At 58.0% G+C, this 27,182-nt stretch overlaps 2 protein-coding genes across 7 annotated transcripts; both read left to right on the top strand.

Moving 5' to 3' along the window:
* The first annotated feature begins 585 nt into the window (after positions 1-585).
* PPP6R1 (protein phosphatase 6 regulatory subunit 1) lies at positions 586-22,387 on the top strand. 5 transcript variants are annotated; one of them, XM_074316042.1, is made up of 25 exons: positions 586-1,213; positions 1,700-1,821; positions 8,472-8,704; positions 10,287-10,473; positions 10,554-10,691; positions 10,779-10,844; positions 12,208-12,320; positions 12,413-12,526; positions 12,906-13,068; positions 13,165-13,317; positions 13,440-13,574; positions 14,167-14,231; positions 14,320-14,435; positions 14,515-14,600; positions 14,743-14,832; positions 14,923-15,020; positions 17,479-17,536; positions 17,624-17,802; positions 19,970-20,109; positions 20,189-20,369; positions 20,474-20,544; positions 20,697-20,778; positions 21,099-21,209; positions 21,291-21,362; positions 21,449-22,387. In XM_074316042.1, exons 3-25 carry the CDS (start codon positions 8,478-8,480, stop codon positions 21,450-21,452), a joined length of 2,649 nt encoding a protein of 882 aa, XP_074172143.1. In that variant the 5' UTR covers positions 586-1,213; positions 1,700-1,821; positions 8,472-8,477; the 3' UTR covers positions 21,453-22,387. The 5 variants fall into 5 exon arrangements, 4 of the variants coding, with proteins under 4 accessions (XP_074172143.1, XP_074172142.1, XP_074172144.1 ...); XM_074316041.1 differs by lacking the exon at positions 1,700-1,821; XM_074316043.1 differs by lacking the exons at positions 586-1,213; positions 1,700-1,821 and adding an exon at positions 3,825-4,782.
* A 148-nt stretch (positions 22,388-22,535) lies between these two features.
* On the top strand, positions 22,536-25,376 carry TMEM86B (transmembrane protein 86B). Of its 2 annotated transcripts, none has more exons than XM_019710974.2 (3): positions 22,536-23,493; positions 23,796-24,036; positions 24,661-25,376. In XM_019710974.2, the coding sequence occupies exons 1-3, from the start codon at positions 23,443-23,445 to the stop codon at positions 25,041-25,043; spliced, it is 675 nt and encodes a 224-aa protein (XP_019566533.2). In that variant the 5' UTR covers positions 22,536-23,442; the 3' UTR covers positions 25,044-25,376. The 2 variants fall into 2 exon arrangements, with proteins under 2 accessions (XP_019566533.2, XP_019566532.2); XM_019710973.2 differs by having other exon boundaries at positions 23,793-24,036.
* The last annotated feature ends 1,806 nt before the right edge of the window (positions 25,377-27,182 follow it).

Genomic DNA, 27,182 nt, shown 5'->3' with positions numbered 1-27,182 from the left:
TATGAAAGTTGGGGAAACTGAGGCCCAGAGACATATGGAAACTTAATGAATATTGATACACGGTGTGGGAGAACCCTTTCAGTCGATGTTGTAAGAGAATTCTTTGAGCAGCAAATGTCTGTAGTAAAGACACTGCCTGGGCAAAGGTCTGGTGGTGGGATTGAAGTCAGCCTGAGGCACAGAGATGATGTCGGGAAAGAACCCCCGGGGACACAAGCGCCTGGCCCTCATTGGAGAGAAACCCGGCATGAATTCCCCAGGAGCTCGACTCTGGAGCCAAAGCCTGAATGTGATTAGAGGAGACAGAATAACGAATAAATTCCGCCAGAAGCGAGTAGGAAGAGAAATTCTGGAGCAAGAACTCTTCCGGAGTCTTACAGCAATGCTACCGGGTGTGCAGTGGCGCCTGCCCATTGGGTTGTCTGGGTTTATTTGGGGAGACCGTTGGCACCAACCGGCGCAAGCGTACCGGAGGAGGAAGAGGGGGGAGGGGGCGGGGAAGGGGGAGGGGCAAGAGGAGGTGTTCCGGGTGGGCGGGGTCGGGAGCGGCCGGCCCCAGGCGCACGCGCACTGCCGAGCTCGGGCGCGCGGCCTCCGCGCACCGAGACGACGGCAGGAGGGCGGCGTCTCCTGCGTGTCCCTGCGCTATGGGGATTGTGGGATAGTGGCGGACGGTAGCCGGGCTTCGGAGGCCTTGAATCCGATTGCAACACCGGGAAACCCAGCCGACGTGGGGAGGGGGTTGTGTGGAGGAAGTAGCCCTTGGCTTCTGTGGGCCTCCGCTCAGCACTGCGGCCTGTTCGGACTGTGGAGGACGTTTTCCCCGACCGGCCTTTGCTTTGCAGCGGGGCGCTGGCCGCAGGAGACTGGGGCGGCTTCCCCGCTGAGAGCCTGTGCGGGCCTCGCGACCCCGCTGACTTCCTTCAGCCCCGAGTCGGGACTCGCACCCACATCACCGGCAGTCTTGGACCCCCGCCCGCATCCAGCCGGCGCGGACCCCCGAACTCTGGAACTCGGCGCGCGAGGGCCTTCCCCTACGTAGGCCCGAGAACGCGTGCGCGAGCCCCGGCCCCAGCGTCTGCGCCAGCGTTACACACCGCCCCCCCCGCCCCCACGTACCGGGCCCCTGAGCAGGGCCGGATCCGCCGGCAGCGGGGCGGGGGGGGCGCCCCGATGAGCCTCGAGTGCGAGGAGCCGCCGCCCCCCGACGCAGGTGAGCGGCCGCCCTGGCGCCCTCCCCAAGGCCGGGCGCCCCTGGTTCCCCGGAGCCTCGTCTCGGAACCCGTCGAGTCTCCCCAGCCCTTCTTCGGACCCTTCCTCTCCTCCCTGGGGTTTCTCCCCATCAGCCCCCGTCTTTCTGTCTCCGCAGTCTCTTACGTTTCTTAGTCTTTCCCTTCAATCTCCCAAGTCTCTATAACTCCAGCTCACCCCATTCCTCCCCTTTCAGGCCCGTACGCCCGCCCACTACCACCCCACCTCCTTCCATGGGCTCTCCTTCCGTCTTTTAGTGTGTCTCCCTTGGCCTCCCCTCCCCTAGCCCACCTTCCCCAGTCTCCTCTCTACACACCCCCACCTCCTCCTGTCTCCTTACTCCTTACTCCTTACTCCTCTGCCCTCCACCCACCCTCATTTTTTCCTCCTCACGGACCGTTCCCTTGGACACCCCTTACCCTTCTGTCCCTGTCACCTGCCATCCTAGATTCCATGGCCTCTGACTGTCATCCTTGGACTCAGGACGACTGGAGGAGTGGGGCTTCCCTTCACCCTGACCAGGCTCTCCCGCCCCGTGTCCCTGGCTTCTTGTGAGCTGGGCTTTGGGAGGTACTTCTGTGGAACAGCCACCACTGAGTCTTATTCTGTGAGATGAGGCCTCCTGAGGGCAGGGCAGGGAGCCTGGTGCTGGGCACTGAGGGAGGGAGGGACCAGCCCTGGGAGACAAAGGCAGAGCCAGTCAGTCACAATACTGGTGGTGTGATAGAGGTAAGTCAGGGTGCTATGGAAGGCCCCACGGCTGAGGAGGGACTGGTGAGACTGGCTCAGCTGGTGGCGTTTTCTGTCTAGGAAGGATGAGTAGGAGTTGACATGGTGGGGGGGGGGGAAGAAGGGCCTTCTGGGTGGAAGGAACAGCACGTGCAAATATGTGAAGGTGGGAACCCAGGAGCAGGTGTGCGCTCAGAGTGCAGTGTATTGGGAGGGAGTGGCCTGACACCTTGGGGGTGCTGCTTGTCTAGGCTCTTGAGGGTGACCTTCTTGGTGGGTCTTTCTTGATTGCTCTAATACACTACTGTACAGCTCTGCTAAGGATGCAAATGTTACTGTATTATCATCAGCCCAAAAGGCAAGGTGTTTGTCTAAAGCAGGGGTGTCCAAACTTTTTTCAACGTTTTTCATCAAGGACCATATGCAGTAAAATACACAAACAGCCAGGCGACTCACTCGAGGTGAAGTACGTATTGCCTCACCTGGTTATTTAAGTAAACTAAATATATTTTTGGAATTTGTTGCGGGCCAATTAACAATGGATTGCGGGTCGCAGTTGGCCTGCGGGCCGCAGTTTTAACACCCCTGGTTTAAAGGAAGATGGGTTGTCAGTTGTGGTATGGTGTTCAGAGTCATAAGGAAATCCCAGTGGGGTATAAAGTAGCGTTGACATCGGGCTCCTCTCAGGCTGGTTCTGGGGCTTCAGTGCGCTGTTTATAGGAGCCTGGAGCAGTCTGCAGGGCACAGGAAGTGCTCCAGAATCAGCAGCTTTTAAGGTTAGTATTTGGTTTGGGGTTACCTATTCAGCTGGGGGTGATTGTGTCCCCTAGGGGAAGTTTGATAATGGCTGCAGACATTTTTTGGTCACAACTTGGGGGATGCTACTGGCACCTGGTGAGTAGAGACCAGGGACACTGCTCAGCACCCTACAGTGCACAAGATGGTCCCCGGGACAGTGTGTCAGACTGTGTCAGTGGGGCTGTGGTGGGGACACTGGTCTCTTGCTTGGGTGTGATGTAATTTTGGCTTGTCTGCTCTGTTACTACCTGTGAGTGGCTGTGTGTTGTGTATTTTGACTTGTTTTTGGTACTTTTTGTTGGGTCATCTACTGTTTCCATTGGAGGAGAATGCTCATTCCCCCCCATCCCCTACAACTTTTCTTCAGGACCTGTGGCCAAATGACCTTCAGTTTTCATTCATTCAACTAGTACCTCTAGCTGTGGGCCTGACCTTATGCTAGGTCCTGGGAAGTGGCCATCTGGCAGGGAGAGGCAGGTGACTAAACAGGCAAATGCTGTCACAGAGCCCTCAGATGCTGTCACCCGGTGACCGCGGAAGCTGTGGAAGTGTGGAGTAGGCCCCTAACGCAGTCAGGGAGGCTCTCTGGAGGAAGTGGTGTCTGCACTGAAGCCTGAAGGACCCAGGAGGAGCTAGTCAGGCTCGAAGGGCTGGAGGAAGGCAGAGGGAGCAGCGAGCCAGGGCAGAGGTGAGGGCGCAGAGGAGCAGTCAGGTGTGGCGGGAGTGTTGAGCGCCATGCGGGTGGCAGCAAGAGATGAGGTGAGAGAGACCTAGAAGCGTTGGTGAGAATGAGAAGCCTTCCTGGTGTTTCTGGGCTCCCGGACTCGTGGGCAGGCTCTGCACTGGGGCTAAGGACACACCTTCCTTTTGAGGCTGAGCCCCAGTTTTCCCTTTGAATGTCAGTTTTATGGACCTTCCCATGGGAAATGTGGTCTTCCCATCACCATGAGGTGTCTCACAGGTGAGGAGTTCAGGCTTCGTGGGGTTAGGTCTCTAGAGATTTCAGTTTGGACAGGTAGGACTGGAACCCAGGCCTTTTTGACTGGATCACCTGTAACACTTACTCTGCACCAAGGGCCATTTCAAAATCTGTTTGTTGTTCTTTTCCTTTTTTCCTTTGAACCCATGGCCCATCCAGGAGACCATCCTGATTGTGAGCTTTTGGGCACCTCCTCAGTCCTTGGCCAGGTGTCCCCAGTCTTTTATTTCCAAATTACTTCATTCCCCTGGGGATGGACCAGCATGGCCACCTCCCTTAGGGGAATGTGGTCTACGGTCAGAGGGAGAGGCACCTGAGGTGACTCTAACTGGGTACCCCCCCACACAGTTTTCCTGAGTCACAGAAAGGTCCCAGCCTGTCCTCCTGTGTGGCCTCAATGACCCCTTCTTCCACCGCCTACCTTATTGGGTTTTGTGGACACACATACACACACATACTCACACACTCCTGTCCCCATCTTCCTGTCCTTGGAATCTGAAGTCCCTTACCCCCTTTCCAGATTTAGCTGAGAGCTAACAGTGGGTTGGAGGGAGGTGGTCTCGCCATCCTCCGAAATGCCCCTGCCATGGCTGAGAGCCGGGGGTTCTCTCCCATCCTGGGATTCACCTTGCCTGTGTCACATTAGAACGGTTGGTGGTGTGTGATGGTTGAGGGTGGCAGCAGTCACCAGGCTCCAGATGGTTTCTCCCAACGCTGGATACTCTGCTGAGCCTCAGAGCAGCTCAGGTGGCCACCTTGGAGGCCCTCCCAGAGGCCTCTGCGCCCTTGACCTCCACTTCCGGGCACTTTGGGGCCAAGGCAAACAGGAAGGGGTGGCAGATAAAGGATCATCCCAGGACTCCCCGGCAGGCGGAGCTGTTTGGACGGGTGGTGGCAGCAGCAGTGACAGTGGGGACTGCTCTGTGGGAGCTGCAGGCAGGCCCTGTCTGAGCCCAGGCGGGGAGGCCTAAGAGCACAGCAAAGCGAGAGCGCAAGGCCATGGTGCAGAGCTGGCGGATGGACAGGTGCTGTTTGTTTTTAATGGCTTCCTTTCTCATTTACAGTTTCCCCTTCTTCCGTTTGCAGCTAGTCTTGGTTTTCAACCAGTTTCTAAAAACCAGTGGTAGTCACTTCCGTTTTCTTGAAGTTTGCTAAAAGTTGCGAAGGGTGGGGGTGGCGGGGTATGTAGTGCCCACCAGCATATTTGAATCACTCAGGCAAACGGGCAGAGTCTTTCTGTCTTACTGTTCTGTTTTTAGCACCGTCACCCAGTGTATGGCGGTCTCCTTCCCTCCTACTAGAAGTATCCGGGCTTCGGCATGGTTTCAGGGACAGACAGGAAGGGACCAAAACCTGCTGAGCACATGCCTGTCACCTGCCTGACCCAGCTTTCCTCACAGCATGGGCCTTCCTGGTGGGCTGTGCCCCCATTTCACAGACTGGAAACGGGTCTGGGGTGCCAGCTGCCTAGCCTAGGTTCATGCCGTTAGAGTGAGAAGGAAACCACCTGTCCTATCCCCAGGGTTTCCGCAACTTGCATTAAGTGAGAATGTGAGGTTGACCCACAGGACTTGGAGCTACAGTGAATTGAGTTTGTGGCCAGGAATGTTGTTTTCTCTTTTCCTCTTTTTAGTGTGTTCTTTTTTTCTAGTTCTATATCTGCATCTTCGTTCTGTGTAGAGCTTGACAAGTGATATGTGTAAGGTACCGACCACCACTCGATTGCATCTGGGCCTTGCAGCCTCCTGATTTTCAGAGGGGCCACCTGGGAAGGCTCCCCAGGGCGGACCTTTCATGTGCTTCAGCTCGGTGGGCAGCTGGCGCCTTGTCAGCTTGGGGTGAGTGGTGATGGGGACTTGGAGCGAGGCCTGGGCCTGGCCCCGGCATGGCACTCAGATAGCTCTGGTTTTGTTTTGGTAACAGTTTTTGTTGAGATGTAATTCACACACTGCACGATTCACCTAGTTACAGTGCGTGATTCAGTAGTTTCTAGTAGTCACAGAGCTGTGCGCTCTTCACGACAATGGATATTTTCAGCTGAAGTATAATAAATAAAGTTGTGTATAATTGACTTTAGAAGTTTTGGGTGGCTCTTTAAGAACATCCTTTCCCAAAAGGAAAACCCATATTCTCCTTTCCCATCTCTCCCAGCTCCTGAAAATCACTAATGTACTTTCTGTCCCTGTAGTTTTTTCTTACTGGACATTTGATGTGGATGGAGTCATATGGCCTGTGATCCTTGGTGACTGCTTTACTCACTCCACTTGGGTGGCCTTTTGGCTTCTCTAGTACTACTCCTTTTTGCCATGAGAAAGTCTCCGATGTAGAAACACGTGGTGATCTTACCACTTCCAGGTCCCTGCCTTTTGTGGCCCCAGGCGGTGGCTGCCCCTTGCGATGACTCTGGTCCCAGGTCCACCCAGTTCAGGAAGTCCGTCCCTGGGCCATCAGCGCCTTGGGGCTGGTGTATCACCTCTGCTGAGCCTTCCTTTTCTCACCTGTGGCATGGGCCCTGTTGCAGACTTGTCATCATATGGGGTAGGATGTGTGGAAGGGTCCCTCAAGGAGGTCTAGGCTCTGGGCACAAGTAGGGGTTGCCTGCATGTGAAGGGTGGCCGTGCTCTTGCAGAGGGGGCTGCTGGTTGGTTTCCTTTGGGAGCTGTAGTTCACTCCACCCCTAGTGCAGCCCGCCCCACCTTGGGGTTGTGGTTTAGGGAGCCTCTGAATATGGCTGGAGGCGGGATGGGCACCACTCCCTTTCCCCGGACAGCTCTGGCAGCCTCCCGCCTCGGGCAGTGCCTGGTGAAAGGTGGTTTGTTTGCAGGCGAGGTGTCTTTCAGCTAACATTGCTGAGCATGTTTCGAGTGCCAGGTTCTGTGCTATGTTCTGTCCCTGGGTGCTCACGGCAGCCTGGCGAGGAACTTCTGTGCAGTTCCGTCATCCAGTCAGGGCGTGTGTACTGCACGTGTGTCGTTACTGTGACAGTGTACATGCTGGGTGGGTTGGTACACATGTCCCGGAACTGGAGGTGGGCGAGCGCCCTTGGGACCTTGAAAGCGGAGACTTGGAGAGGTCATCACTGGGTTTTGGCCTGGAATGAACAAACATGAGGTGCTCAAATTTGTCTCAGAAAAATGGCCTAAGTTGGGGGGCGGCGGGGTGGCTGGGGTGAGTCCCTGCGTGTGGTAGGATAGGGCTGTCCCCCCCGGCTGTCCCTGAGCACAGGGCTGTTCCTCCATTTCGCCTGCAGGTGTGCTTGGGCAGGGCTTAGGAAGCGACACGAGTGCCCTCAGGATTGTTGTGGATTTAGAGCTCCTTGTTCCTGGTCATGGGCAGGAGGTGATCCTGGGTGGGGAGGACAGCTGAGGTGAATGAGGCGCCTGTGGAGGCTGGAAAGGAGAACTGGGTGTGGTGGTGCGGCGATGGGACAGGCTCAGAGGCCTGTCACCTGCACCTGCAGGTTCCTTAGCCCCAGCCCCAGCCACTTTCTGAATCAGCATCATTCTCCCTGGGTTGCTGCTCCGTCTGTGGCTGGGGTGCTCTCCATGGCCGCAGTGGCGTGGGACAGAGAAGACTGAGAGTGTTGTAGGAGAGAGACTGGTGTCTGCCGATCTGGGAGGTACCCAGGAGTGGCATCGTAGCCTCTCGGTCTGTCTGCAGTGGCCTGTGCCCCAGGTGGTCTTCACGAGGCAGGTGACAAGTGTGCACTCTGGTCAGTGCCTGTGCAGTGCAGTGGATCCCTCAGTTGCCCTGGGTGTGGTTTGCCCACTGTGTGATGGAATGACGACAGCCCCTTGGAGGGGGTGTGGGCATAGCGCCCAGTGCATGGTGGACTCAGCATGGGGACCAAAGGCCTGGGAGCCTGGCACAAACACAGGGCAGGTCTGTAGCTGGTGGTCTGGACTGGGGTCCCTGCAGGCTCCTCAGGGGCAACTGAGTCTGTGCATAGGGGCTCAGACCTGCCTGGCACCCAGTGGGCGCTCCACACAAGATGCCTCTGAGCCAGGTCAGCACCAATGCTGGGGGCCGGGCCACAGTCAGGCATACAGGGGCTTGAGTGTCAGCCTTGGAGCCAGGATGCCACCCTTCAGGTGGTGGGAGCTGGCCCGTCCACCCCACTGAGCTGCTTACCCATCTGCCTGGTTCTTTTGGGCCCTGTTCGGTGGCTGTTCTGGGAGCCACCCCTATTTCCCTCTTCTCTGTCCTGGGCCATGGGTGGGGATGGTGTGTGTGTGTGAGAGAGAGAGTGTGATCCAGGCAACAGCACAGACTTCCCTCTGCCTGCCACCACCCTACACCCTGCACCACGTGGTAATTTTCTGGGCCGGATGGCAGCTGTGTGCTGGCCACCCTGGGGCACTTGCATTTGTTTGGCTAATACAGATTGAAGCGAGTTTCATGGCAGAGGTTCCCGGGTGAACATGGCCCCAGCCCTGTCCCAGGGTGTCCCTGCCCAGATGTGGGGACAGGCCTTTGTGTACAGGGGTTTGTGGTCGCTCAGTGTACAGGATCGGGTCTCTCCTTCAAAGGCCCTGTTCTTGGTCCACACCCAGGGGCCTTTTCTGGACCTGGGGAACAAGGGATGGGCAGGACAGCTGGCCTCAGGTGTAAAGTGATCCCCTGGACCTCGGGTCTGCATCAGAGGCAGCTGAGGGAGACAGCAGGGTCTGGTGCTTGCTGGGTAGGGCCGGTGTGTGACAGCCCCTGCCCACAGGGCGCCATGTTTTGGAAGTTTGACTTGCACACAAGCTCGCACCTGGATGCGCTGCTGGAGCGGGAGGACCTGAGCCTGCCCGAGCTGCTGGATGAGGAGGACGTGTTGCAGGAGTGCAAGGTCGTCAACCGCAAGCTGCTGGACTTCCTGCTGCAGCCACCGCACCTGCTGGCCATGGTGGCTTGGGTCACCCAGGAGCCGCCAGCCAGCGGCGAGGAGCGGCTGCGCTACAAGTGAGCCCCACCCCGTTCTGGCACCCTGTTGATGTCACTGATTCCCTTGTGGGGATGAGGAAACCGAGGCAGGGAGAAGCCAGGCCACTGGGTGCAGACCTCATAGCCTGTGCTACAAATAGCTCCTGATACAGCTTTTTAAAAACGTTTTTCTTAATGGGGTTTTGCAGACAACATCCAGTGGAGGGACGAGTAGGACAAGCACCATGGGGGCTGCACTGGGCCCGAAGGGGCAGCATCTGGGCCCCACCCCACCCCCAACTTCTTTTTCATGGTGTTTTATTCAGTTGGATTTTTGTTGAGATGACTGTAGAATCACATGCAGTTGTGAGAGAGAACACAGAGTTCCCTGTGCACTGCCTGGTTTCCTCCACTGGTGACATTTTGCAAAATATAGCAGCACAGTGTCACAGCCAGGATGACACCATGGGACGGCCTGCAGGCCCTGGTGTGATCTAAAGCAAGTTCCCTAATTCCAGACAGAGTCTTTTTGCCTGTAATTCTCTTGTAAGTTTCCCTTTTTGGAGAATGAGCGGCAAGAGGCCTACCTGTGCCCACACGGTTCCTAGTGTGCCAGGAACACAAGGCACAGCTGTGGGCAGAGTTGGCACAGGCCATAGGTGGTCACCATCCTCTCCTATCCTTCTCTCCCACCCCCCCATCCAACCCCCATCACTCGGGTGCTTAGGGCCCTGGGGTGTGCTGGGGGTGAGGCTGGCAGGGCTCTGTTGGGGGTGCAATTGGAATTGTTTCCATAGCTGGGGGCTTTCATCTGCCCTGGGCTCCGCTGCCCTTCTCGGGCCCTGCATTGTCTATACTGCACATGGGCTTTCTTCCTGTCCGTCCTCTTTCCCGGTTCCCTGGTGCCACCCTCTGCCCCGCCCTCCTGTGTAGATGGAGCGTGGGTGAGGGCTGCCCGTTTGTCCTTTGTAAAGTGGGGGTTTGGTGAGGTTGGTGCGGGACCTGGCATACCTGGCAGGATCAGCAGGGAGTACTCCGTGCCTCCTGATGTCCACCTATATGTTAGATACCTGTCCCCACGTCTGTCTGTCTCCCTCCCCCACTGCCTCCCCTCCCTTGAGCATGTCCAGAACAGGGCTCTGTCTCATAGCAGCAGAGACACTGAGTGAGGGACCCTCCATTTTGACACCTGTGCCTTCCTGGCCCCTGGTGTCCCTGCCCAAGGACCCAGGGATGAGGCACACAGGGCCCCTACAGTTAGTTCACAGGGCACCTGGAGCAGGTTGTGGTCGGACACTTGGGACCCTGGGAGGCCTGCTGGGCTGGGCATGCGTGTGTGCAGGAGGCGGTGAGGGGTGAGGCCGGGCTGGGCCTGGGACAGGCTGAGAAGGGGGCTGTGACTGTGGTTTGGGCTGGGGCAGGGCCCCGGGGACGGGCAGGTGGATGTCCTGGAGGTAGAGGGACAGGCTTGGTGGTGGGGGTCCAGGCTCAGGAGGGTGGATGTTGCTTTGGGGGAAGTTCTGATGGGGGTGGGTACAGGGAGATGAGGGCGGCTCTGCTGGCCCTCCCCCGCATCTGCCTGGCTTTCTGGAACTGACAGCCCCCACTCCACCCTGCCCAGGTACCCCAGCGTGGCCTGCGAGATCCTGACTTCAGATGTGCCCCAGATCAACGACGCCCTGGGTGCTGATGAGTCGCTGCTGAACCGGCTGTATGGCTTCCTGCAGAGCGACGGCTGCCTCAACCCGCTGCTGGCCAGCTTCTTCAGCAAGGTCATGGGGGTACTCATCAACCGCAAGACAGACCAGGTGCGGCGGCGCTCCTGGGGCCATCGTGCGGGTGGGCGGCTGTGGCCCAGGGCCTCTACCTGACACGCCTGTGCCCCCAGCTCGTGTCCTTCCTGCGGAAGAAGGACGACTTCGTGGACCTGCTGCTGCAGCACATCGGCACCTCAGCCATCATGGACTTGCTGCTGCGCCTCCTCACATGCGTGGAGCGGCCCCAACTGAGGCAGGAGGTGGTCAACGTAAGCAGCAGCACGCCTGGGTGGGGGGTGGGGCCGGGGCCGGGGCGGGGTCAGTGAGCGTAGCCCCGCCTTCTTTCTCCCTCCCAGTGGCTCAATGAGGAGAAGATTGTCCAGCGGCTCATCGAGCAGATCCACCCATCGAAAGATGACAATGTGAGGCCCCCCCCATCCACCTGCTGCTCCCAGCCATGAGGGCCTCCTCCCCTCAGCCGAATTGATGAGAAAAGGGAGCACCAGGAAGCGAGCGCACTCCCTCCCAGTCACTCACCCTCAGGGCTCAGAGGGGACACAGAAGAACAGAAAAGGGGTTTTACACACAGGAAGTTTCCATTGAGCCAGGAAGTTAGCCCATTCTCCCTTGAGGAATCAGGGGTCTGGTGAGAGTCCCCTGACACAGGCTCTGCCCTGGCGCTCTCGCTGCTGTCCTTCCCAGGGCCCCTCACCCTCTATCCCTCTGGCACTGGCTCTGTGGCCTGTTGCTCCTTCCATCTCTTGTGCCTGGACAAGCCCTGCTTGTCCTTCAGAGAATCCACCTGGAGGTCCTGCGTCCTCACCGGCAGCTTGTGGGGCCTTGGCTGTCCTCCGGCTCACAGGCGCAGGTAGTCAGCACCCAGCACCCAGCCAGCCCATGTCCCGGGAGGGTGATGACCATCCAGACCTTTGTGGCAGCGGGACGAGGGCACCCACTGTGAGCCAGGTGGCGGGACACCTCTGATGGGCTCTGAGGTGCAGCCCACGACTGGATGGGTCTGGGGTCTGCGTGGGGAGCCCTGGCAGCTGCCTGTTGCGTTGGACTCAGCACTCTGTTCATGCTTCTCTCGCGTTTTCTGTTTGGTGACAGCTTTATTGAAAATGAGTTTATGTACTATGCAGCCTACCCATTTATGGGGTTTCAGTGGCTTTTAGTATATTTACAGAGTTGTGCAACCGTCACCACATTTATTTTAGAATATTTTTCATCCCTCCAAAAGGAAACCCTGGGCCCATTAGCTGTCACTCCCTCTCCCCTGCTGGTCCCCCAGTCCATGACAGCCACCAGTCTGCTTTCTGTCCCTGGGTTTGCCTCTTCTGGGCTTTTCGTATACAGGGAATTGCACAGTGAGTGGTCTTCTGTGACTGGCCTCTTTGCCTTAGCACTGTGTTGTGTGTATCCATGTTGTAGAATGTTGGTGTTTTGTCCCTTTCTAAGGCTGAGGAACGTTCCACTTGTGGACAGACCAGGATTGCTTATCTGTTCACCAGTTGTGAATGTAAACGGTGGCTCTTGTGAATGGTGCAGTGTTTCTGTGTGATGTCTCCTATTCCCAAAGAAACCTTCCTTGGTTTCCCTTTTTTCCCCTCCCAGTGTTTAGTGCCTCAGGCTCCCTCCCTTGGCACTTGTGTCTCTGCCTGTGCTACCCTCTTCACCTGTCCCTAAAGGCTGGGGTCAAGTGGTCAGCTCATGGTGTGGGGGGGTACCGATACCATGCCTTGGAGGGCCTGGCTGGGGTCCTCAGCTCTCTGTCCACCTCCCCAGCAACATTCCAATGCGTCCCAGTCCCTGTGTGACATCATCCGCCTGAGCCGGGACCAGATGATCCAAGTCCAGGACAGCCCGGAGCCCGATCAGCTGCTGGCCACCCTGGAGAAGTGGGTTTGCGGGGGGCATGCCAGTCCCGGGAGGGAAGCTGTTCTGGAGCTCTGGGGCCCAGGACCTTCACCCTAACCCTCCTGCGTCCCAGGCAGGAGACGATCGAGCAGCTGCTGAGCAACATGCTGGAAGGGGAGCTGAGCCCATCTGTCCTCGTCAGCGGGATCCAGGTGCTGCTGACTCTTCTGGAGCCAAGGAGGCCACGGTGAGGGGGTGACCTCCCTGGGTGGTCTGTGCTGTTCAGGGGACATGACCACCCTTCAAGGTGGTCATTCCAGACCTGGAGAGGAGTCCTTCCATTTCTGTCTGGCAGCCAAGGAAACTGAGACCAAGTCAACCACCCGTAGCTTCAAGCTGGCTGTTGGAATCGGGCCCCTTGGGTGGGGTACTGCCCACCGCACAGCGGGACCTCTGCCCCAGGGTCCCCAGGGACCCACCCCCACCGAGCTGCCTCCTCTCTCAGTCCTCACCCTTGCCTCCTGGCTGGGAGCAGCTTCTCACTCCCTTGCAGATCTGTTCTATGCGCACGCACATGCACATGAGCCAGGCAGCTCACTCAGCCCTTAATCCCACCCCCGCTGCAGGTCCGAGTCCATGACCGTGAACAACTTCTTCAGCAGTGTAGACGGGCAGCTGGAGCTGCTGACCCAGGCGACCGTGGACAGCACCGTGTCCAGCATGGGCACCCTGCACGCCTTGCGTCCTCGGCTTGGCCGCTTCCACCAGCTCCTACTCGAGCCGCCCCAGGTGGGCCATGTGGGCCAGAGAACAGGTGGCAGGGAGGTTCACTCCTTGGTCCCCAGCAGCACTGAGCTGGGAACCATGCCTCCCCTGTGCCTGCAGCTGGAGCCACTGTGCACAACGTGGGGCACCCTGGCCCCACCACTGGGCAACACGCGGCTGCATGTGGTCAAGCTGTTGGCCAGCGCCTTGAGCACCAATGACGTGGCCCTGACCCAGGAGCTTCTGGCACTCGACGTGCCCAACACCATGCTGGTGCGCTTGGCAGGGCTACTGGGCAGTGTGGGGTGGGCTCAGGGATGGGGCGTGGCTACTGGCCAGGGTGGGGTGGGGTCAGGGGCAGGGCCTCTTGGCACCAGCCTGTGTCCCCTCCCCAGGATCTCTTCTTCCACTATGTGTTCAACAACTTCCTCCACACCCAAGTGGAGGTGTGTGTCAGCGCCATGCTGAGCGCCGGGCCCCCTTCCGATAGCAGCCTCGAGACCCCTGCCCCGAACCCCGTCGTGAAACATGTGAGCGGGGGCTCCCGGGTACCCCCTGGGGTGGGTTCTGCCCCAGCTATGTCCCTCGCCTGTCCTGCAGCCAGTACTTGGTGGGTGACCACATCCTGGGGGCTGGAGGTTCAGCCTTGCTCTTAGGTCATGTCTGGGAGAAATAGAGGGTGGTGTGTGGGGAGGTGAGTGGAAATGGTGACTTCAGGAGGTAGCATGTGTCCTGGGGGACAGAGGGAAGAACTGTCCTGGCGTGCCAGCCACCACAGTGGGTGGGAGCACCTCCCTGGGTATAGCTGGGGCCTCAGGGAGGAACTGTTCAGAGGGGATGTCAGACTAGGAGTGGGAGGCAGGCAGGGTGCCTTTGGGGTTTGTTGTCCGGATAGAGCGGGAGCTACACAGGCCAAGGACCTTTCTGGGGAGCAGGGAACAAGGATGCGCTATGTATTTGTGGGAAGAGCAGAGGCTCAGGTGCCTAGCCAAGGTGGTGGAGCCGCCTCTGTCCCTCCCTTGTCTGGAGTCTGAGGCCTGGCTGGCTGGGACGGGTGACACCCTTAGCTGGTCCCCATCCCCATGTGGCCCCATCCCCATGTGGCTGTCATGCTTCCCGTAGCTGTTGCAGCAGTGTCGCCTGGTGGAGCGCATCCTGACATCCTGGGAAGAGAATGACCGTGTACAGTGAGTGTCCCCTGGCTTTTCTGCTGTGGGGAGGGTGGGGGGGGGGTGAGGCCACTTGTGTGCAGCTGCAGCCTCTGCTCTCTTCCAGGTCTGCAGGGGGCCCTCGGAAAGGCTACATGGGTCACCTGACCAGAGTGGCCAATGCCTTGGTGCAGAACACAGAGAAGGGGCCCAATGCCGAGCAGCTGGGACAGCTGCTGAAGGGTGAGACGGGGACTCGCTTGGGTGGTGGGCGTGCTGGAGGCTTTGGGTCGCCTCATGTCCTCGTTCCCCCATTGAGCAGAGCTTCCAGGGGAGCAGCAGGAGCAGTGGGAGGCCTTCGTGTCGGGAGCCCTGGCCGAGACCAACAAGAAGAACATGGTGGACCTGGTGAGGCCCCCGCTGTGCCCGCCTCTGCTGCTCCATCTCTTTTCGCTCCAGTTGCAGCCTTCCCGTCCCCACAGCCCGGTCCTTGCCCCGGGCCTTGTTGGGGGCTCTAACAGGCCCTGATTCCCCACCGCCCGCCCACCAGGTGAACACCCACCACCTGCACTCCTCCAGTGATGACGAGGACGACAGGCTCAAGGAGTTCAACTTCCCCGAGGAGGCCGTGCTGCAGCAGGTGGGGCTGTGGGGCAGCAGGATCCTGCCCTGCCTGCCCCCCCACCCTGACCCCCCAACCCTGACCGCAGCGCCTTGCTCCACCTCCCAGGCCTTCATGGACTTCCAGATGCAGCGCATGACCTCAGCCTTCATTGACCACTTCGGCTTTAACGATGAGGAGTTTGGGGAGCAGGAAGAAAGCGTGAAGTGAGTGTGCCCCTCTGTGTGAGGCCACCTGCCGTCCTTCCCGTGTCCTCCCTGGTGTCCTCACCTCCTGCCCAGTACCCGCTCGGGCTCAGCCTGGAGGAGGGCTGCAGACCTTGGGCCCCTCTCCTTCCTCCCTGGGGGCTCACCAGCCCCCAGGTAGATGGGGGTCCTGGGTCATGGGGAGTGTGTGAGATGGGCCCTTGCAGAGGCAGGACAGCCCTAGGGGCCGGAGCCACCCCTCTCCCCTCCAGAGGCCTGGGGTGACATGAGGTGTTTTTTTTCAGCGACCAGTTTTGCTTATTTGTATTTGTTGTGCAGCCACATTTTAGCATCGTCACTTCTGGTGGTTTAGTCATGAACTTTTTTCTTTATTTTCTGAACTTTCTGCCATAGGCATCTGTTGCTTTTATAGTCAGAGAAGAAAATTCAAGTTTACTAACGTTTTATAAGTTGTGCAAGCAACCTTGTGACAGCACCAGGCAGACAGCGAAGGGAAGGGCAGACAACTTGAGTCAGTGCAGGGGACACGGCCAGGGACAGGAGTGGAGCGGCTGCCATGACCGTGGGGGGCACCACCCAGCTGCTCAGGGGCCTCCATTCTGAGCCTGGTTCTTACACCACCAGGCTTGGGTCTCCCCGTGTGTATCTTGGGGCTTAGGGAGCCTGCTTTCAGGAAGTGCCTGGGAACAGCGAGTTGTGCCTCATGTCCACTGAGCAGAAGAGATTACTTTTGAAGAATGAGCCTGTGATGCCCTGAGATGGGCCGTGGGGAAGCAGATGGAGAAGGGGCCAGATGGGGTGCCCAGGGTTGGACCCAGGGATAGGCAGGAAGGGCTGCAGCTGTGACTGAGTTTTGGGGGGATACCTGATGAAAAGGACAACTTGTGGCAGCGTGCTGGGCCCATTTCGGTATTACCCATTACATGCCCACGACCAGCCTTTGCTCAGGGCTTGGGAGCCCCTTTACAGCTAGGGAGACGGAGCATATGCTGGTCAGCAACCCTTTGCAGTACAGTGAGGGTCAGCTGTGGCCTGTCGTGCCCATGGCTGGACAGAGGTTCTTTGGATGTAGATGTGAGATTGTGTTTGCTGGTCTGCCTGCATAGTGCCCGGTCTGTCTCAGAGGCCCGAGACACCTGGGGAAGACGCAGCCCAAGGGGGGCCCCGGCCCCATCCTAGTGGGGTGATGGACTGCTCAGTGAATAGCGTTGGGATGAACAGCTGCAATTTTGGACAGAACTGTTACTCTGTCAAGACAAATTTCAAACTTTAAATGTAAAATGTAAAACAAAAACAAAAAACGTGAAGCATTCTAGATTGGAAAATGGGTTAATATATTTATAATCAGGGCTGAAGGTGCTGCTCTGCCTGAGTCAGCGGCCCACCCAACCAGCTGTGCTGTGTGTGTGCTCTGTTTCTGTGTGTTTGAGAGGAGACAGGAATACCTGCCTTATTGGAGGCAGTGGAAAGGAAGCGCGGGAAAACCGGCACTCAGTCAGCACTCAGGATCTGTTGACTTGTATTTGTCCCTTGACCTTGGTGGTAAAATATTTCCTGAATTGAAAAGATGACTTCCCAGAGAGCCTAGGAAGTCTCCCTAACACGTGGGGCAGAACATGAGCCCTGGGGATAGTCAGCATTTTCACCACGGAACAGGAGGAAGACCAACAGCCCAGGAGAGGAAATGGGGAAAGGATGCAAACAAAACAAGTAGTAGGCTGTTGAAAAGTTGCTTAGTCTGCTGGTGGGAGCATAATCGACAAATTCTTTGCAGCAGTTTGTGTCAGTATTTAAAATGTGTGGATTTAGTCCTTACTCCAGGAATTGAACTTCTATGAGGCTTTTTGAAAGCACAGAGAATTGAGCAAAGAAGGATATAGGAGAATGTTTAACGCAGCCTTGTTGACGACAGTGACAGATTGCAGATGGGGCTCAGTTAGCTGGGTCCTTAGGAAAATGAGGCCCAGGCTGGTCCTACATTCCATTCTTGTTTCTCGCTGTGGCTGCTAATGCTGAACCACCACTTCTAAGGGAAGTTCATACCTGTGTGTGAATCTCTCACCCAGATTGTAATCTCAAATCCTGCAAACAAGTAGTCCAGGTAGAGTCTGTTTCCTTTATCTCACAACAGAGAAAACAAGGTTCAAAAGTGTTAAGTGACCTGCCTGGGGTCACCCCACTAGCTGGTGCCAGAGTTGGGATTCACACCCACTGCAACCCATGGGGCCAGCGGGGCTGTGGGTTCCTGCTGCACACAGTCCCCTTGGATATCCCTGTGCAGGGGCTGAGACAGGAGGGCGGAGTGTGGGACCTCAGCTGGGAACATGTGTGTCTTCACCGCTCTACAAACTGCACAAATGACGACTGTGCTGCGAGTGTTGACTCAGGGTACAGATAAGTTTTAGCCAGTGGGTGCCCCACGTGCCTCACCTCACTGCTCTTGTGCTTTCTCTCCTAGCGCGCCTTTCGACAAGACAGCCAATATCACCTTCTCCCTCAACGCTGACGATGAGAACGTGAGTGCTGCCCTGTCCTCTGGTGGGGGAAGGGGGCACAGGCAGTGCAGCCCTACCCACCCTCCCTCCTACCCCTGCACCCTGCAGCCCAATGCCAACCTGCTCGAGATATGTTACAAGGACCGGATCCAGCAGTTTGATGACGAGGAGGAAGAAGAGGAGGAGGAAGAGGGCCAGGGTTCTGGGGAGTCCGACGGGGAGGATGGTGCCTGGCAGAGCGGCCAGCTTGCCAGGGGGACCCGCCTGGGCCAGCCCCCATGCCTGCGGTAAGTCCCCTCCTGACTCCATTTCTAGGCTCCCTAGCACAGCGGGGCTGCAGGGCCCCCAATGAAACAGTTTTCACCAGCTCAAGTGAATGAGAAACAGACGGGGAATGCGATGTGAGTATTGGTTTAGGCACTTTTAATTTTGAGTGATAGAAACCCAATTCAGGTGAGTTAAACTACAAAAGGAATGGGTAACGGCTTGTGTATGGCCAGAAAACTTGGCACCTCCTTCAGGTATGGCTTGATGCAGGTGCATCTGTAATCAGTACCGTCCCTCCACCCTTGACTCTGCTCTCCCAGTGTTAGCTTTCGTGCAGGTGTTCCCAAAGTGGTATGATGGTCCCATCAGCCTCTCTTTCCCCCTAATTTCAGGAAAAGGAGAAATGATAATTGTCAGTCCCTCTCAGGCTAAATGTCAGTAAGTCGTGACCAGCTCTTTGTACAAACGTTATTTTTCTTCAATAGTGGCTGGCCCCAGAATCACTGGCTGAACGGGTTCATGCCATATAGCTTTGCCAGCATGAACAACTCAGGGTCCCCAACTCTGGTCCTTTGTTCCCTTGGCTGCTGATTTGAGAATTAGAGTGTTTTAACTTCTTAATCGATGTGTAACAAGTATGCAGGCGAGTATACGGATCCTGACTGTATGGCCCCATGGACCTCCGTTTGCCAGATGAGGCAGTGGAACCATCCCTGTACCCCCTTGCCGGCCACTGTCCACCCTCCCCAGGGTGACGCTGTGCTGACATCTTGTCCTATATAGATCAGTTTTGTCCCTTCTGCTTTGAGGTTCATCCTTCTGGTAGGTGTGGGTATGTTCACCTGCCATCTGTGGGTGTGCCATCATGGAACTAACCAAGTTCATTGCACTTAATGTGTGTCATTGAGGAATCCAAGGCAGTGATCCACCTGTGTTTTCTTCTGAGAATTGATCGTGTTAGCTCTTACATCTAAAGTTTGATCCATTCCAAGCTAATTTTTTGTACGTGGTGTGAAGTGGGGTCCAGCTTCATTCTTTTGCGTGTGGGAATGCCGCTGTCCCAGCATCACTTGTGGGAAGGATTGTCCTTCCCCCACTGAATGGTCTTGGCACCCTTGTCAGCAGTCGATTGACTGTGTGTGGAGGGTTTCCTCGGTCTGTGCCGGAACTACTTGGTCTTGATCACCGTTGTGTTATAGTAAGTTTGGAAGTTGGGAAGTATGAGTCCTGCCACGTTGTTCAAGATTGTGTTGACTCCCTGGGCTCCCTTGAGATTCCGTCTGAATTTTAGGATCAGCTTGTCAGTTTCAATAAGGAACCTGGCTGGGATTGTGAGAGGGATGGCCTTGAACCTGTAGGTCAGGTTGGGAGTGTACCATTTAATGATATTCCATCTCCTAATCCATGAACATGGGATGTGTTTCCATGTCTTTAGGTCTTTTTTACTTTCACCAGTGTCCCAACAGTGAATGTTCGGTTTCCACCACCGAGTGTGGTGTTAGTTGTGGGTGTGGTGCACGGGATTGGGAAGCTCTCCTCTGTCTCCTGTTTGCCAAATGTCTTAGTTTATTTTCAGTGAGAAAAGATGTACTCCTTTCCACCATTTGCTCCCATGGCAAATGGAGGGTGCGTTCAGCATTTGCTCAACCATCCCCATCGGGGGACATGCAGGCCAGTAGGACTTTGTCCATAGTCTCGAGTCACGTGTTAGTCAACACTCAGCAGTGCTTTGGGAGCAGCTGCACATGCCAGTGCTGCTCTAAGCTGAGGATACAGTGGTGACAAAAGTCCTCCCGAGTTTGTAGTTGGGGGAAGAGCATCAAGTCAGCCCCCCTGAGAGGGCGGTTCAGGCGCCGGGAGGGCCTGTGAGAGAGATGAGGCGGGGCCTTTCTACCCGTAATGCCGGCGGTGGCACTCTCCACTGACCCTCGTGCTTCCCATTGGCCTGCCCGTCGTGGGATGCTCTCTGGGCATCTTGGCACACCCTGGGCCTAGGGAGGCCCTCACCCGTTCATCCCTGGGTTTCCCTGCTGTGTGTGTCCCCCCGATCTGTTTTTATCATCTGTTGATTCCTTCACAGACTGCTCCCTGGGGTCTGCTCTGGGAGGGTCGGGAGGTGGGGACAGGGTGTCTTCCCACTCTGTCCCTGCCCCAGCTTAGCAGCTGATGGCTGCTTTCTGGGGGCAGGAGTGGAGGCAGCACAGACAGTGAGGAGGAGGAGGAAGAGGAGGAGGAGGACGACGAGGAAGACGACGAGGAAGACAGCCGGGTGGCTCGTGGAGGGGCCGGGCCCTCCTCTTACCCCAGCCCGGGCCCACAGCCTCCGGGTGGGTGAACACGCAGGCAGGGTGTGGTCGGGGGCTTGCGGGTGTCTGCCTGCTGTGCTCACTCTTGCCCCCACACCAGGCCCCAGCTGGACAGCTACCTTTGACCCAGTGCCTACAAATGCCCTGGCTGGCCCCCAAGACTCTGGGGACAAAGAGCTGTGCTCTGGGCCCCCTGTTTCACAGGGGCCCCTCTGCATGCCCCAGGACCTCCCTGCCCCCAGCGGGGCCGACCCTGCAGCCCCCAACGCCCTGCAGCTCAGGTGAGGCTAGGAGGCAGGACCGGGAGGCGGAGCCCGGTTCTGGTTCCCTTAGGCTCCAGCGCTAACCCCAGCTGCCCACTTGGGCTGTTTCTCTCCTCGCCCAGGTCTCAGGACCCCATACCCACCTCAGCACCTCAGGAAGCCACAGATGGCGGCAAAGTAGCAGAGCCCTCGGGTGAGCCCCTGCCCACTGTCCGTCCAGCATGCCCTCCTGCCTACTGCCCCCCCGCCTGCGGCCCTCCCCCTGCTGTCCCCTGGCCTTGCACACACCTCCAGTTTGGAGGACTTGCCAAGTCTCACGTCTCTGGGCCTCTTTCCTCCGCACAGCCCCCTGTCGGGCCTTGGTCAGCTTCGGGGACCTCCAGGCCACCCTCAGAGGGACAAGCTCTGCCCCCAAGTCCTTGGACAGGTGACTGGCTGGGGAGCAGCTTCTGGGGGGCCGCGTTGGGAGGTGAATAGAGTCTGGCCCTTGGGTCGTCCCTGCCCCAGGGCTGTGCCTGTGCCCACATGGGAGCCATACAGGATCCTGGAGCTCAGGGCCCCCAGCCCAGCCCCCGGGGCAGGAAAGAGGCTTCCAGGAAGGCCAGAAGTGTGTGGAGCCCATCGCAGCCAACCTTGAGCTCCTGCCTGGGACAGCTCCCAGGGTCTTTTGATGTGAGGCCCTGGGCTGTGCCTTCCTTCCATGCTCAGCAAACAGCTGATGGTAACCCAACTGACCTCCCCCCTCAGTGCAACCAGAGACCCTACTACCTCTGTCCCAGCCCCTGGGGCCTACCAGCCCCCGCCGACCGTGGAGGGGAAGAAGAGCCCAGAGCCCTTGCGGCTCCCCCAAAACCAGAGGTGAGCATGGAGAGGCCCTATAGCTAGTGGGGGGTGGTTTGGGAGGAGGCACTGACCTCTCATGTTCCTCTCTCCTGATAGTGCCCAGGCCCTCCAGCTGCCTCCAATGCCCAACACCTCTGCCCCGGGAGGGCCAGTGTCCCCAGGCTCCCAGTGAGTGGCAGGGGCCAGGGGGTTGGGGGTAGGGGCGGTGGGTAGGCCGGCGAGCTTCTCACTCGGGTGTCCCTCTCGGTTCCTAGGTAACTGCCTGGTCCCAGTGGTGGCAGCCAAATCTTCGTCCTGCATGTGGACCCTGCCCGGGCAGGGGCAGGACAGATCCCACAATGGCCCGTTGTCCCATCACCCCGTCCCCACCCCCCACGTTCTCTCCTCTGGACTCCCAGGAGGCTGGTGCCAGGGAGACAGGTCCCCCCCCCCCATTTGCACTGAGAAAAGAAATGACGGAGTTTTGTCTCCTAGAATAAAGATATAGAGTCCAGTAGAGAGAGAGAGAGAGAGAGAGAGAGAGAGAGAGAGAGAGAGAGAGAGAGAGAGGGAGAGACCTATATTATATATTATATATATATTGAGGGAGGAGAGAGTGGGTGGGAAGAGAGCCAGAAGGAAGCCACACCCCAGGGCAGGCAGGGTGGGAGGTTGGACCATCACCCTGGCCCAGCTGGGGCTTCATTGGGGTTACCAAGATACAGTCTACCCTCTCCTCCCACCATGCTCCTTCCTCCCCATCCCCCTCACCCCGTGCAAACGCCCACACCCACACTCGGCCTTTCAGCTCAGGTCCACCTGGGAGGGGAGGGCCCGAGTGGGGGCCGTGCCTTTGCCCAGCCCCTCACCCTGGACCCTGCATTTTCCCCCAGGCTGGGAGTTAAAGGACCCTCTGCCTGGCCTGGTGGCTGTCTGGGACCTGGGGGTCCCAGTCCAAGGGGGCCTCCCTAGTGACTTTCCCATGAGGCCCTGATACACTCATGAGACCCTTGCGCCTCCATGGACCCCAGCGTGGGGGCCTGGCAGGGGTCCGGCTGGGGTCCCCCTCCTGTGCTCAAGGGTCTGGGGTCCAGCCCAGCTGCCAAGTGCCCTTGTCCCAGCCCCCTGTCCCCAGGCTGGCGTGCGTGTTGTGTGTCCGTGCCGAGCTTCTATTTCATATTGCAACTATGAATAAATCAGACAGTTTAAGAGTCCTGCCGTTCAGACCTTGAGCTCTGGGACATGTGGGGGGCGGGGGGGGGCCTGAGCTGTCCCCGCACCTCCCTCCGCCTCTGGGCTTTGACCTTCAGAATGTGGAACTGGGCTCTTAAAACTCCACACACTCCTGGGGGCGGGACTGCTGCTTAGACCAGGAAGGGCTTTCCTTGGAGGAGCTGGGCATTGCCCAGCCTTATCTAGGAGCCGTTTCCGAGGGTCCCCTTAGTCTCCCCAACCCCACATGTCCACTGCTCACCCCTCACCTACCCTGGCCGGCCGCGGAGGTGACCTTGCGGAAGCTACGTCCCCTGAGCCGCCACCTTTCTGGTGGAGCAGTGGGTGGTTGGGGGCAGCCAAGGAAGCGAGCGAGTTAAGCCAATAGGTGCCCAGTAGGTCTGTGCCTTCCAAAGGGGAAGTGAACGACTAGACCAAGCGCACTTGCCAGACCTGTGTGGGAAGACTGTTTTGGTGACACCCAAAGCTGTGCTGCAGGCTGGTGATGGCCTCAGACAACTGTGGCGTTTGAGCAGGAAGGGCTTATGAAGGCCACGGCATGGGGTGCTGCAGGGTGGTTTGGGTTCCCACCGGGAAGCAACCATCCAGAGGCCCAAGTACAGGTAGGACCCTGGGTGGCCTTCTCGGGGTCCCAGAGTGGTGAGGGGTAGAGGGTAGCCTGCCTCTTGCTCTGGCAGGGTGGCCCCCCCACCAGCAGAGACTGGAGACGATGCCCCCCACCCCACATGGAGAGGAGGGCATTGAGTGGCTTGGCACAGGACTATAGGACAGGCATTTGTACCCACAGCCTCCCAGGCAGAGGGGGAGGAAACTAGGTCCCGGGGGGCCGGAGGAGTGACCCCTGCAACCTGATGGGCCACCTTATCAGCAAGTGCCAGGCAGGGCCATCGCCGGGTGGGGGGAGCATCTCCCTGAACCGATATCAGTCCCAGAGTCCACAGGACACTACCGGGTTAACGTGTAACCACACGCAGTCCCCTCCACTTCCAAAGCCACTGGTGCCCGTACAGACCACTCTGGGGGGTCACAGGCCGATATGGACGCCCGGAAAGGGGGGCTACCCCGAAATCCTCACTTCGCAGTCCAAGTGAGAGCCCCTGAGTGTGGGAGGGGGGCTGGGCCTGGGTTCCTGGGGACTCAAGCAGCCTGGAGGAATCGGGGGGGGGGGGGCTGGCCTCCCAGTAGGCTGGGTTCTGTGGGACTGGAAGTCCTGGGATCCCTGGGTGGGGGTGGGATGGAAGCCCCAAGACTTGAGTTTTGGCCAGGTGGGGCCTGACCTCCAAGGGCCGGGGGCTGGCTGGGACCCTGAGGTCAGGTGGGTTCCCAAGCCTCATCGCAGGGGGCTGGGTTGAGCTCCAGTGGTTCAGCAGCCCTTTGTTCCCGAAGCAGCCACACCTGGGCAGGTGCCTGAGCCCCTTCTTCCTCACCTGTGCCATCTACTTCCTCCTCTGGATCCCCGAGGACCCACCGTCCTGCGTTGGTGCCCTGGTCAAGTGCCTGCCTGTGCTGTGCCTGGCGGGGTTCCTGCGGGCCTGCTCTGGCGGGTACTACAGCTCTCTCCTGCAGGTGGCCCTGCTGTTCTCAGCCTGTGGGGACGTCTTTCTCATCTGGCCCGAGGCCTTCCCCTACGGTAGGCAGGAGGAGCAGGGCCATGTTGTCTCTTTGGGACTTCCACACTGAGGGGTCTGGGGTGCAGGGGCGGCTACCCGATAGCACCTGCCATAACCAGGTGGCGTTCAAAGGCACTGGGGTATAGCAATGACCAACACCCATCCAGACCCCTGTCCTCATGGAGCTCGGTCCACTGAGGGGCTGGGCAGCCTTATCTTAGAAGGTGTGTGGCAGGCATGGAGGAAACAGCAGAGGTCTGGGTGTCACGGCCTTGAGTAGACTGGTTGAGGATGGCCTTGCTGAGACAGGGACATCTTGGAGGGGGTGCAGGAAGGATGGTCCAGGCAGAAGGGCAAGCAAACAGAGTCCTTGGGGTGGGCGTGTGCCCGGTGTGTGCGTGTGTCCGGTGATGGAGCAAGTGGGAAGCAGTGGTGGGGGAGGGGTGTCAGTGGACAGTTCTGAGCAGCCTAAGGACAGATCCCACCACGTGGCCCAAGGGCAGGGGAGGCAAGGCCACCAAGGAAGCGGGGTGGCACAGCCTGGGTAGGTGCTGGTGCTCGGGGGCAGTCCTGTCCCTTAGGCTCGGGGTGGGGAGGCAATGCAGCGAAGTCCTCACTGGGTGCCCTGAACCTGTGTCCTCCAGGCGTGGCTGCCTTCACCAAGGCTCAGCTGCTCTACATCTGGGCCTTTGGCCTCAGGCCCCTGCAGCTGGGCCTCCTGCTGCCTGTTGTCCTGGCCTCCCTCCCGTTCTACTGCCTCCTGCTGCTGCACCTCTCCCCCGACATGGTCCTGCTCCTGACAGCCTATACCCTGGCCCTCGCCACCATGCTATGGCGTGGCCTGGCCAGGGGTGGGAGTGCCCGCTGGGGAGCGCAGCTCTTCACCATCTCGGATACCGTGCTGGCCTGCAACACCTTCATCCAGCCCCTGCCCCACGCCCGCCTGGTGGTCATGGCGACCTACTACGCTGCCCAGTTCCTCATCTCCCTGTCGGCCTTCCAGAGCCCCAGGCTCAAGACCAACTGACTAGGGGTCCAGGCATGCAGACATCTGCCCCCTCTTGTCCTGCAAGGACCTTGACCTCCCAGAAGGGCCCAGTGAGGGAAATGCCCTCGGGTCCGGGAGCCAGGCTCCCAGACTCCCATCTGCAGGCGCTGGTCCATTTGGAGATGTGTGGGGACCGTTTGCAGAATCAAAACCACACCAAACACCCTTTCTCCATTCTGATTCCAGGTTCCAGGCCCTTCAACCAGGCCTCTGCCTGCTCCCGTGACCCCAGGTGGCTTCCCACGCTGCCTACCCCCATCCTTCTGGCCCTAATCTATCTTTGTTACCTGAGTAAAGCTGACATTGAAATGACATCTCCTTTATTTGGGAAGGGGTGTTAGGGAGAGGGGCGATCACAATAAGAACAAAAGTTTTTTTATTCCTTTCTTACCTCCAACAAAATTTATCATTTGAGGTGTACGATTCAGTGACATGAAGTACACTCACAGTGCTGTGCACTGACTTTAAAATCCTTGAGGGCTGGCCCGGTGGTTCAGGCGGTCGGAGTGCTGCGCTCCTAACGCTGAAGGCCGCCAGTTCGATTCCCACGTGGGCCAGTGAGCTGCGCCCTCTACAGCTAAGATTGTGAACAACAGCGCTCCATGGAGCTGGGCTGCTGTGAGCAGCCAGAGGTGGTTGTGAGCTGCCGCGAGCTGCCGTGGGCTACTGTGTGCTGCCATGAGTGGCAGGTGGCCAGCGTCAGTGGCCAGCAGTGAGCTGCTGTGGGCTACTGTGTGCCGCCATGAGTGACCAGTGGCCAGCGTGAGTGGCTGGCAGTGAGCTGCCGTGGGCTGCTGTGGGCTAGCGTATGCCACCATGAGTGGCCGGTGGCCGGTGGCCAGCATGAGTGACCAGCAGCCGGCAAGAGCTGCTGTGAGCTGCTGTGAGCGGCCGACCGATGACTGGCAACCAACAGCCTCAGCTGGGGAAGCGCAGGGCTCATAATACCAGCATGGGCCTGGGAGCTGTGTCCTACAACTAGACTGAGAAACAACGGCTTGAACCGGAGGGATGGTGGGAGGTGGAAGAAAGGGGGGGGGGGATTACAAAACAAAGTTCTCGTGGTAAGAACACTTAGTGCGACATCTTTATGTGTGTCATGCAGTATTAAGCATACACACAGGATGCTCACTGTGACCAGGCCTGGGACCCAGGGCTTATGGGACATGGACAATACCCAGGGACCTTCGATGGCGGCAGGATTCATGTCCATCACAGAGGTTTTTACAGATCTGAGGCCAGGAGGAGGCTTTGGTCCATGTGTTAGTTTCCTAGGGCTGCTGTCACAAATGACCACATACTGGGTGGTTTATAACATTAGTTTCTCACAGTGCTGGAGGCCAGAAGTCCAAAGTCAAAATGTCAGCAGGGCTGCACTCCTCCAAGGCTCTAGGGGAGGGCCCGTCTTGCCTCTTCCTGCTTCAGGGGGCTCCAACCATCCCTGGTGTCCCTATGATCTCTGCCTCTGTTCCCACATAGCGTTCTCCCTCTATGTGTCTTCTAAGAACATCAGTCATTGGATTCAGGGCCCACCCTAAATCCAGGATGTTCTCATCTTGAGATCTTTAATTACATCACCTAGGACCCTGTTTTTAAGTAACAAACATAGGGACTAGGGTTTAGGACTTGGACACCTTTCTTTAGGGGACGCAATTCAACCCACTACAGTCACATAAAATACCAGGAGAGGAGAGGGATGAGGAGGTGAAGAGACTCAAAGAGGAGGGAATCTTGGAGGAAAGGGCAGGTAGCAATGGGGTGGGAATAGAATACTAGGAAGAAAACCCAGGGGTGTCTCTCATCCTGGCTGTGACCTTGGCAGCCCACTGCCCCTCTCTGGGCCTCAGGGTCTGCATCTGAGGGCATAAAGCAGTCAGAGCTGCTCTCCAAACCATGCTTGACTTCTACATCTGTGATGTGTTTTAAGGGAATCTTATAGCAAGAGAGGAGATTTTTACATCCACGATGTGCTTCAGGGGACTCTTACAGAAGAGAGGAGATTCTTCTGTGCTTTGAGAGACACCCCCCCACACACACACCCCAGAGCCCACCTGTTTGTTAGTCCCTGCCCCACCTTCAGGCCAAGATCCCTACTCACCACAGAAGAAGGCTTCGGGC

The sequence above is a fragment of the Rhinolophus sinicus genome, linkage group LG11 (genome assembly GCF_036562045.2).
Source record: "Rhinolophus sinicus isolate RSC01 linkage group LG11, ASM3656204v1, whole genome shotgun sequence".
Classification (NCBI taxonomy): domain Eukaryota; kingdom Metazoa; phylum Chordata; class Mammalia; order Chiroptera; family Rhinolophidae; genus Rhinolophus; species Rhinolophus sinicus.
This window is presented reverse-complemented; position numbering and strand designations above follow the sequence as displayed.

Excerpts from the sequence above, each read along its gene's own strand:
- PPP6R1 (XM_074316041.1), top strand. The coding sequence starts at position 8,478 with ATGTTTTGGAAGTTTGACTTGCACACAAGCTCGCACCTGGATGCGCTG. Across the intron at positions 13,318-13,439 it reads ACGTGCCCAACACCATGCTG|GATCTCTTCTTCCACTATGT; the intron begins GTGCGCTTGGCA and ends TCCCCTCCCCAG. Across the intron at positions 14,833-14,922 it reads AGGAGGCCGTGCTGCAGCAG|GCCTTCATGGACTTCCAGAT; the intron begins GTGGGGCTGTGG and ends TCCACCTCCCAG.
- TMEM86B (XM_019710973.2), top strand. The coding sequence starts at position 23,443 with ATGGACGCCCGGAAAGGGGGGCTACCCCGAAATCCTCACTTCGCAGTC. Across the intron at positions 23,494-23,792 it reads ATCCTCACTTCGCAGTCCAA|CAGCCACACCTGGGCAGGTG; the intron begins GTGAGAGCCCCT and ends TTGTTCCCGAAG. Across the intron at positions 24,037-24,660 it reads GCCCGAGGCCTTCCCCTACG|GCGTGGCTGCCTTCACCAAG; the intron begins GTAGGCAGGAGG and ends TGTGTCCTCCAG.